The sequence below is a fragment of the Zalophus californianus genome, chromosome 3, assembly GCF_009762305.2.
Source record: "Zalophus californianus isolate mZalCal1 chromosome 3, mZalCal1.pri.v2, whole genome shotgun sequence".
Lineage (NCBI taxonomy): Eukaryota > Metazoa > Chordata > Mammalia > Carnivora > Otariidae > Zalophus > Zalophus californianus.
In genome coordinates, this window is record NC_045597.1 from 58198757 (window position 1) to 58210277 (window position 11521).

At 35.0% G+C, this 11521-nt stretch overlaps 1 protein-coding gene across 2 annotated transcripts in view; it reads left to right on the forward strand.

Moving 5' to 3' along the window:
* RB1 (RB transcriptional corepressor 1) overlaps positions 1-11521 on the forward strand; it is a 160508-nt gene that overhangs the window by 25380 nt on the left and 123607 nt on the right. For both annotated transcript variants that reach the window (XM_027589125.2, XM_027589124.2), the window contains exon 3: positions 11330-11445. In XM_027589125.2, the coding sequence (XP_027444926.2) occupies positions 11330-11445 (116 nt within the window). The remainder of the gene's footprint in view (positions 1-11329; positions 11446-11521) is intronic.

Consider the following 11521-nt stretch of genomic DNA (forward strand, 5'->3'; position numbering starts at 1 on the left):
TCAAGTTTATATGAGACCTAGGTATTTAGGAGAGTTTTGAAGTAAATTATTTTATCAAACTCTTAATACTCTTCCTGTTTTAATTTATCTTTTATATGTGCCTTAATTTTCTCATTGTACAAACTATTTTTTAAGGTAACTTGAATCTGAATCATATTGCACTCAAAACCACCAAACATTCATTATTAGCTTTCCCCACCTTGGCTCTGTTTCAGAAAGTCTACCAAAATTTTTTTAATTAAGTTTATTTTTCTTGTTTTATTCAAGACATAAAAGCCAACAGCCAATGCTTTTTATCAACGTGAAGGTAAATTGTGTTACTGTGCTACATTGAATTCTAACAAAAGTGACAAATGCCCATTCTAATTGCCTTCCTCACAAGGGCATTGTGTAACTGGATGGCTATTTTATTACCTGAGGTTTTATTGTAAGTAAACATATGGGTTTTCTTAAATTTTTTTAAATATTGGAAAATTTGCCAGATTATCATTTTATGACTTGGAATCCTAGAAACTCCCAGACCACAGCACTTTGATGATCAGTGATCTCTTTTGGTTCCCTTCCAATCTGGGATTCTTTTATTCTAATGCCAACTCATTTATTCATTATTGATATTTTCCTTTTTTTAAGTAGTATATGCAATATTGGTAGAAGGAGTTGGCATGCAAACTTTGGAGATACCTTTTATCCATATAATTCAATTTGAGTTGTAGGAATGACCTCTCTCAATGTTTTTCAACCTTGTTTCTAAGAATGGTAGATATCAGTTTCATAGATCTTTTACAGAAAAGCTGATTATTTAGTGGCTATTTGGGTTTGGTGGCAGTTTTCTCTCCTATATGGTTATATCTTCTTAGGTGGATCATCTTTGGGCCCCTGACCAAATAAACTAAGCAGACAGCTTGACCAGAAACTAAGTTCCAGGTTAGTTATTTAGTTATCTAGTATCATTTCTTTGTGTGAGTTACTATTGCTCATACTCCCTAGTTGTTACCAATGTGTGAATGGGAGTTGAAGAAGCTATAGTAGAACCATTTGTCTTACCTCATACTTTGTAGTGGTGATTGAATTGCTGCTTGTTTTTCTGAGCATACTAAAGGAGAAAAAAAAGCTATTCTATTCTATATTGGGGTATAGCTATTAGTACTGCTTTTAAAAAAATACACATTTAACACCAAGTTCGTGCTGGATACTTTCCTAAGCTCTTGGGGGTACAGCAATGAATTAGGCATAACTGTTTTACCTTCCAGGTATTTACAGACTACTTGGGATATGGACAAATAAGTAAGTAGATCACAGTTCAGTTAAGTGTTTAGATATTCCTATCCACTGAGTTCTGTAGAAGTTCTTAAGGGAGGGAGCCCCATCTCTTGTACAGTGGGCCAGGTAAATCTGGACTTGCTAGGTACTTATTTTTCTGGGAGTGGAGTCAAGTCTCTCCTCACAACGGCTTCGCGTAACTGTGGCTGATTCACCTGTTGGTCACTCCTGTGTGTTGTATCGGAAGTGTGATTGAGGACCAGTAAGCTTCGCTTTCGCATTCCTTTTCTTGGCTATGCCGCTCTTGACTTTCACTTCTTCTGAGTACATCAAAGAATGTTTCTAACACTAACTGCTGTCAGCCAGTATCACATAGGTGAGGGAGGTGGGATTTTCTGACACATTAGTCTGTTATCCCTTTGGTTCCTACATACAGCCTTGGTGAGGAGGAAATCCAAGAGTAGAAGATAAAGACAGCTCTTATCCCCTCTATTCCTCTAATACAATCCTATAATACATTTAATTTATAACCTTATTGTTAATCACTCATTACAATCCTGTGAGTCAAGAGTAAGGATGTGTCCTACTGACCGTGAGTTAGAAAGCATATTTCTTTTTTACAAAATATTTTATTTCTTTCTCTGAGAGAGAGAGAAGGCACGAGCACACCGTAGCAGGGGGATGGGCAGAAGGAGAGGGAGTAGCAGACTCCCTGCTGAGTGTGAAGCCTCAACTCCCTGATCCCAGGACGCTGGGATCATGACCTGAGCCGAAGTTAGATGCGTAACTGACTGAGCCACCCAGGCGCCCAAAAGCATATTTCTTATGGCTTATTTTCATCTTGATCATAGCTAGTATTTTAAACTTTTAAAATTGAATTGAAATTCATGTTGAGTTATGATAGGTAAGGTAATTTTCTGATGCCTCCAAGATGATTTGTGTTACCACATGGTGGCGCTCTTTTGCAAGTTAGTGCATTTTAAAGCAGCAAGGACACATCATCAATTGGGGGTTTATCATTAGGGTGGTTCAAGTGAACTAACCTAAACGCTACCTTAATATGTAGCCTCTTCAAGTGTTGATTGTAGATTTTGATTTAAACTATAATATATGTAATTAATGTTTTAATATCTTTAAGATTTTTCTCATTAGTATTCCTAGTATTTCTCTTTATTGCTTTGTATAAATTTAGCACTTATTTATTTATTTTTAAAGATTTTATTTATTTATTTGACAGAGAGAGAGAGAGAGGGATCACAAGTAGGCAGAGCAGCAGGTAGAGGCAGAGGGAGAAGCAGGCACCCCTCTGAGCAGGGAGCCTGATGTGGGGCTCGATCCCAGGACCCTGGGATCATGACCTGAGCCGAAGGCAGATGCTTAACTGACAGAGTCACCCAGTGCCCCTAGCACTTTTTAATTTATTGATTGACTTTTCCTACTATAATTGTAAGGAATTTTTAGAAAATATATCTAGGATTAATGAAGAAAAAGAAAACCATTTGTAATCCTACCACATAGAGATATTAACATTTTGATATGTTTTTGCTTTCCCTTTTAAAAAAGTTTCACCCAACTGTGATCAAAGTATACTCAGAATTTTGTATTTTGGTGGTGTTTTTTTTTTTTCTCTTAACACATCTTTGATATTTTCCCATGTCCTTATAATCTTTGAAATATTTGAAGGGTTTTATATCATTGTGTGATAGAGCTGCATCACAATTTACTTAAATATTCTACTTTAAGATATTTAGGTTTTCCCCACTGTTTTTGCTCTTACAAATAATTCTTTAAACTCTATGGCACTAAATCTTTTTTCATAATTTTTATTTAAATTTTAGTTATTTAATATACAGCGTAGTATTGGTTTCAGGAGTAGAATTCAGTGATTCATCACTTACATACAACACCCAGTGCTCATCACAACAAGTACCCTCTTTAATACCCATCACCCATCTAGCCCATTCCCCACCCACCTCCCTCTGTCAACCCTGTTGGTTCTCTATAGTTGTTAAGAGTCTCTTATGGTTTGTTGCCCACTCTCCTTTTTTCTCCCTTCCAATATGTTCATCTGTTTTCTTTCTTAAATTCCACATATGAGTGAGATCATGTGGTGTTTGTCTTTCTCTGACTTATTTCGCTTAGCATAATGCACTCTAGCTCCATTCATGTTGTCACAAATGGCAAGATTTCATTCTTTTTGATGGCTGAACAATATTCCTGTGTGTGTGTGTGTGTGTGTGTGTGTGTGTGTGAGTGTTTGTTTGTTTGTATACACACACCACATCTTTATCCATTCATCAGTTGATGGACATTTGGGCTCTCCATAGTTTGGCTATTATTAATAATGCTGCTATAAACATCAGGGTGCGGGTACCCCTTCGAATCTGTATTTTTGTATCCTTTGGGTAAATAACTAGTAGGGCAATTACTGGCTCATAGGGTAGTTCTATTTTTAACTTTTTGAGGAATCTCCATGCTGTTTTCCAGAGTGGCTATATCAGTTTATATTCCCACAAACAGTGCAAGAGGGTTCCCCTTTCTCTGCATCCTCACCAACACCTGTTGTTTCTTGTGTTGTTGATTTTAGCCATTCTGACAGGTGTGTATCTCATCATAGTTTTGGTTTGTATTTTCCTGAGGATGAGTGATGTTGGGCATCTTTTCATGTGTCTGTTAGCCGTCTGGATGTCTTCTTTGGAAAAGTGTCATTCATGTCTTCTGCCCATTTTTTAACTGGATTATTTAGTTTTGGATGTCGAGTTGGTAAGTTCTTTATAGATTTTAGATACTAACCCTTCATCAGATATGTCGTTTGCAAATATCTTCTCTCATTCCATAGGCTGCCTTTTAGTTTTGTTGATTGTTTCCTGCACTGTGCAGGAGCTTTTTTATCTTGATGTAGTCCCACTAGTTCAGTTTTGCTTTTGTTTCCCTTGCCTCTGGCGATGTATTACACTAACTCTTGATTCAACGCTCCAGATATTTTCGTTGTATAAATTCTTAGATATAAAACTGAACTCTTAAGGATCTTCATGCATATTATCAAAATGTCTTTCAGTTGGTACTATTGTGAGGTTCAGTCTTTTCAAAATATGTTTGTTAGAAAGGACCATTTTTTCTTTTGCAGAATGCTTGTTCTTGTCCTTGCCCATTTATTTTCTTCATCTTTTACCATTTCTTTTTGGTAATTCTTTTGGCTGGGTACAAATAATTTTTCTCTGTTTTAACCATTTTTAAGGTCCTCTTTTAAGCCCTTTTCATAATTTTCAACTAAATTTTTAAGAAAACACATTAGGTTACAGATTTTAGGTTGTAAATTGCCATTGGAGAATAAGCTGTGGGGATGTCTGGGTGGCTCAGTCAGTTAAACGTCTGCCTTTGGTTCAGGTCATGATCTCAGGGTCCTGGGATCGAGTCCCACATCAGGCTCCTTGCTCAGTGGGGAGCCTGCTTCTCCCTCTGCCTGCCGCTTCCCCTGCTTGTGCTTTCTCTCTCTCTGATATAAATAAATAAAAAAATCTTAAAAAAAAAGCTGTGGATCTTGAGAAAACAATCAGGGCTGGCAAGCCGGGTAAGATACGCTAATCATTTGTATAGTGGTGGTAGGGTTTGCTGTGGAAGTAAATGAGATTGCTGAGAAAAACAATGTGGTGGAAAAAGTCTTCGGCGTTAGGAAACACTGAAAAAGTTGTGAGAGAGAAAGAAATGAGAATGAGGATATTAGAGTGTTTTAAAAGCTAAGGGAAAAAGTTTCATTTCAACAGTGTCAGATGCTACTTAGAGGTCTTTGTGGATGAAACCCAAAAAAGTCCATTTAGTTTGGAAAGAAGGATCTTTGAAGACCTAGATAGAGAATAACCTCAGTATAATACTGAGAGTATGTGTTCAGTGGGTGTACTATGTGTGTCCTGTGAGAGTATATATGGTGAGTATGTGTGTGAATAGTGAGCAAATGAAAGGTTTGTATGTGGAGGGAGGATAGTAGCTTGATAAGGTCCAGAGATAGAAATATAGGTTATTTTTTGTTTTTAAGGTGATATAGGCTTATTTGTAAAGAGAAAGAAGCTTTTAGAAGGGAAACTGTTAGAGAAATTACAAAAAGATAGAGGGAGTAATGAATAAGCCGCCAGGTCTTGAAGGAGATGAGAGGCAGTGAGATTGAAAATCGGAGGTAGAAAGGCATTAGAGTTTTAATTTGAGAGTGGAGGAGAATGTCCATTTGTAAAAATCAGAAGAGAAGACAAATTTAGAGATGAGGATGCAGAGACATTTTAAAAAAGACTGTAAGATAGGGTAATTAGAAAGTTTTTGATGTGGAGAAGAATGTTGAGGCTTTAGGGATTGTGATTCTTTAAGCTTCTCTATAAAATAGAAATTAAGAATAAAGAATAGTAAAATAGTTCAGAATACAGAACTCTTGGTGGGGTGATGAGATTAAGGATTCAATAGTGAAAATGTTAGGAACATCAATGTAGAAATGTAATAAAGAAATATTCTCGAAAAAAATGGAGCAGTACTAAATTGAGTGTTAGGAAACTTGGGTTTTAGGTCTGTGGCATTGACTGGCTATATTGTGCAAGTCTCAGTTCTAGTCTTTAATTTCTTAATCTGCACAATGAGAGGTGAATCAGGTGACCTTTTCAGATTGAAAAATCCTGAACCAAACTAAAAAAGAACAAAACATATAAAACCACATTAATCAAGACATTGTAGTATTGGTGAAAAGAAAGACCAGTCAGTGGAACAGATCGGAGGATCCAGAAATAGAATCCACACATGTATGCTCAGTCTTTGTACATACAAATTTGAAGGTAATTCAGGCAGGAAGGATATTCCTTTCAACAAGTGATGTTGGAGCAACTGGATGGATATTCATGTACGAAAAATGAACTTTGATCCCTACCTTGCACCACTTACAAAAATTAACTTGAATTCGAGACCTAAACTTGTAGAAGATGACATAGGAAATCTTTGTGACCTTTGGTTAAGCAGAGATTTCAAAGATCATACCACTAAAAGCATGATCCATAAAAGAAAAAAAGTGAATTGAACTTCATTAAAATGAAAAACTTATGCTTTTTGAAATATATTGTTTGAGAAAGTGAAAATACAAGTCACAGACCAGGTGAAAATTTTTGCAAAATACCTATCAAAGAATTTGAATCCAGAATGTATGAATAATTCTTACAGCTTAATAAGACAAACAACTGAATAGAAAAGTAACAAAAGTTTGGAAAAGACGCTTTACCAAGGAAGAGATACAGATGTTAAGTAAGATTTGAAAAAATAGTCAATGTCGTTAGTCTGTGGGAAAATGTACCACTACACACCTATTAGGATGGCTAGAAAACAAGCAACAAACATTGGAAAAACAGTTTGTTAGTTTTTTATAGACTTAAACTGACTTTTAACATAGAACTTAGCTATTCCCCAACTAGGTATTTGCCCAAGAAATGAAAACATACATTTATTTAAAGACCTGTACTTGGATATTTAGGGTTAGGGTTAGTAGCATTATTTATCAGTGTATTCAGCTGTTAGAATGGATAAACAAATTGTGGTATATTCATACAATGGAGTACATTCAGAAATTAAATGGAATAAATACTAATAGATAACAGTATAGATGAATCCTCCCAAACATTATGCTAAGTGAAAAAAGCCTGACAAAAAAGACTACAGACCATATGATTCCATTGGTATGACATTCTGGAAAAGGAATTAAAATCAGATCAGTGATTGCCTGGGGCTGGGGGTCAATAGACCCGATTTCCTAAACACACACACACACAAATCCTTTATTCCCAAGGATGGATATTTATGGTAGGGAGAAGATTAGATAGTGAGAGGCTCTGAGACAGCTATGGTGTAGTGGAATGAGCGCTAGATTCACTGATAATAGTAATGCTGCTGCTGCTAATTAATTCTGATTCAGTAGGTACAATGCCGGGCACCAAGCTGATTACTTAAGAGCATCCTCACTGCTAATTTTTGTGGTGATTCTAGGATTAGACACTATTATCGTCATTCCTATTTTAGTAGAAACTGAGGTTTAATTGGATTTAAACAAGTTGCCCACAGTTAACACAACTCGAGTATGTATTCAAACTCTTGAGTGTTTGACACCAAAATCCATGTTCTTAAATAAGAGAGTGTAAGTTCCAGGAAGATACGGAATTTTTGTTTTTGTTTTTGTTTTCACCACTGTATTCCCCAGTCATAACCATGACAGTTGTATAATGTGTATTTCTTGAAAAATTATTAGAGATCTCAAATTTTGGAAAGCGTTAAAAAAACAAATAGGAAGGTACAAAGAAGCCTATATGAAGATAAAGATGATATTTAAATTAGTGTATTTTAGTGATTAGACTGATGTTTTTCATTTAAACATTTATCATATCAAATGACTTTGTGTTAAATTGTGTTGTCTATGTCCTAATAAAATCTGCTGTTTTAAAAAGTGATCAAAGTAATTATAGAGTAGGATTTTATAGTTGATTCTAATCTTTCTGGTTTTATAAATTTTTTCCATCTAGCAAATCTTGGTGGCAACCAGGTATAAGATCAAACCAAGTCAACGTTACTGGTTACAACTAAACTACAAGCCCTTCCTGTGTGTGCATGCGTGTGTGTGTGTGTGTGTGTGTGTGTGTGTGTGTGTGTGTGTTTAGAAAGTCTACTTCTAGGACTCTCCTAGTTGGAAACTGATCATTTCCTTTCCATAGATACATAAAAATATTTGCTTGTAAATGAATAATCCGGTTGATCTCATCTGTAACCTGGTTCCCTCTGACATATTTAATATTCAGTAGCCTGAAGTTTAGAAGGAACATTAATTTTTCTTCCATAGATAAAGGTATATCAAGAAGAAAAAACACTATACAAAAAAGAGTTAATTGGAATGCAGCTAGAACAACAACAGCAACAATAGCAAGCTTTATAAATCATCTGAAATAACGGTCATACATTTTGCTCATAAGAAAGTTACTTAGGTCCTTAAAAATCAGAACCTATTTATACAACATTTCATTTAGGCATTTTATCATTTCAAATGAGTTTGTGTTGAACTGTGTTCGCTATGTCCAAATAAAATCTGTTGTTCTTAAAAAATGAATAAGCAATGTTCTCCATTTTAATAACTTTAGTTACTTCCTTTCTCAACCTTTAAAACAGTTAAAAAAAAATACTATAGTTCCTGAAAGTAGACACATTGAGAGCAGTTAGGTTTAACAGGTGATAGCCTGTGAGCAAGGAAGCAAACCAAAAACATAAGAAATAAGCACAAAAATTAAAAAAGTAATGTAGTGTGGAGGTTATTTATTATAGGGACAAACAACCTTTTACCTCTTAGTTTCTGAGAAATTGACCATATTAATATAAACACATACAAAGGTTGATGTTCATTTTATTAAAATATACTTACTAGTCATTATAACAGTCAAGCTATGTATACTTTGTTCATTTGCAGAAATAATATATAATATGGTTTCAAAAATCAAATTTATTGAAGCAGATTTTACAGACACTAAAGTCAACCAATTTTGAGTGCATAGGTCAATAAGTTTTAACAAATGTATTCAACATGCAATTACTACCATTAATTAAGATATAGAAATTTTTGGTTACTCCAGAAAGTTTTCTCCTCCTTTGCAGTCATTCCCCAGATACCTCCATTCCTGTCCCTAGACAGCCACTGATCTACTTTTTGCCATTAAAGCTTAATTTTGTCTTTTCTAGAATTTTGTAGGAGAGGAATCACACGGTACACAGGATGTACCCTGTTTTCTCTGGCTTCTTTTTCTCCATGAAATAATTTTGAGATTTATCTATGTTGTGTTTATTAGTACTTTCCCTTTTTATTGTTGAATAACATTCCATTGTATGGATATACCAGAGTTTATCTGTTCACCTGTTTTTGGATATTGGGTTGTTTCTAGTTTTTGGTTTTTATGATTGAAGCTGCTATTAATATTCATGTACAAAGCTTCCATTTCTCTTGGGTATAAATATCTGGGAGTGGTATTGCTAAGTGTTATAGAAAGTATATACTTAACTTTATAAGAACTTGCCAAACTTGTTTTTCAGAATGGTTGTACCATTTTACATGTTCACCAGCAATGTTTGAGTATTCCTTGCTCTACAATCCTCACCAACCTTTGATATTGTCAGTCTTTTTAATTTAATCATTTTAGTGGATGTGTAGTTGTAAGTTTTAAAAGATTTTTATAGAAATGCAACAGATTTCTGCATATTGTGGAATTTAAGAAACAAAACAAACAGGCAAAGAAAAAAAGAGAGACAACCAAGAAACACACCCTTAACTAAAGAGAACAAACTGATGGCTACCAGAGGGGAGGTGGGTGGGGGGGTGGGTGAAATAGGTGACGGAGATTAAGGAGTGCTCTTGTCGTGATTAGCACAGGGTGATGTATGGAAGTGTTGAATCACTATATTGTATACCTGAAAGTAATATAACATTGTATGTTAGCTATACTGGAATTAAAATAAAAACTTAATAAAAAATATTTATTTTCCAAGGAGCTAAAAATCATGGAAAAGTTTAGAGTTGAATAATGATAAACTTTTTATTATCAATACAATTTGATAATCCAGGGATGCCTGGGTGCCTCAGTTGGTGAAGCATCTGCCTTAGGCTCAGGTCATGATCCCGCGGTCCTGGGATGGAGCCTCACATTGGGCTCTTTGCTTGGTGGGGAACCTGCTTCTCCCTCTGCCTGCTGCTCCCCCTGCTTGTTCTCTCTCTCTCTGACAAATAAATAAAAATCTTTAAAAAATTTGATAATCCAGAATAATTTTTAAAAGATTTATTTATTTGAGAGAGAGATTGTGAGCTGGGGGGGGCGGCGCAGAGAGGGAGAGAGAATCCTGCTGAGTGCAGACCCTGACATCATGACCTGAGCCAAAACCAAGAGTTGGCCACTTAACTGACTGAGCCACCCAGGCACCCCAGAATGATTCTTTTCTTAAAGCTTATATATAATTGAGATTTCAAAACAATGTAAATTTGCATCACATACTTCTCAGCTCTATTGTAACCTCCAACTAAGAGTAAGCAAATAGTTCAAGGTGTGTAATAGAATATCAGATAATTTGGTATCTTTTGTTTTCAATTTAATATAATCAAATTTTACCTACAAAACTTACATATCTAGAAAGTAATACATATTTTTAGGGGAAAAGGTATTCTAATGATAATGAAAAAATATTCTAATGATAATCATAGCCATCACTCATCAAGTACTAATTATATGTCAGGCATTATGCTAAGGGCCTTAAATGTATAATCTCATTTAATTCTTACCAAGTGAGATATGTATTATTATTTCCACCTCACAAAGAAGGCAATTATGGCACTGAGGGATATGAATTTCACAAGGTTAAAATATACTTGAGTCCATAGATTGATTAAAAAATGAGTGAATCAGGGGTGCCTAGGTGTGACTTGGTGAGTTAACTAGTCAACTCTTGATTTTGGCTGAGGTCATGATCTCAGGGTCCTGGGATTAAGCCCAGGTCAGGCTCTGCAATCAGCAGGGAGTCTGCTCAAGGATTAGCTCTCCCTCTCCCTCTGCTCCTCCCCCTGCTCACATGCATACACAGGTGAGCTCTCTCTCTCACTCCCTAAAAATAAATGTCTTTAAAAAACAAGAGTGAATCAGAGCAAAAGGAGGATAATCATGTAAGAAAGTACCCTTGTTTTTTTTTAAATAATTTATGTTATGGACTTGAAAATCTTTTAAGTTGGCTCTGATGACATTGGATTATTTAAAAATGAAAGTATTTACTTCAGAGAACTGACCCCTAAATTTTTCACAGTAAGTTGTAATTTAACTTTTTGATCTTTCTAGTAATTTTTTTGACTTATAATATAAAATTTAAGTGTTTTTGATTAGTGTAGAATTAAATGCTCTCAAGTATATACCATCATAAGGATTTAAAAACAAGTGTATGTTGAATAAGAAAAATATTATCATATAATACAATTTTAATATGTATCTAGTATGTGAATGATTAATGAAGTATTTGAATCTTTTTTTTTTGTACCCAGGAAGGTTATGTTCAAAGGAAAAAGGAGCTATGGGGAATCTGTATCTTTATTGCAGCAGTTGACCTAGATGAGATGCCATTCACTTTTACTGAGCTACAGAAAAACATAGAAACCAGGTAAAATTTATTACATCAATATAGGCCTCTGCCATCAAAGAAAAGTATTTCTGAACTTTCCTCTGGACTAGTGAGA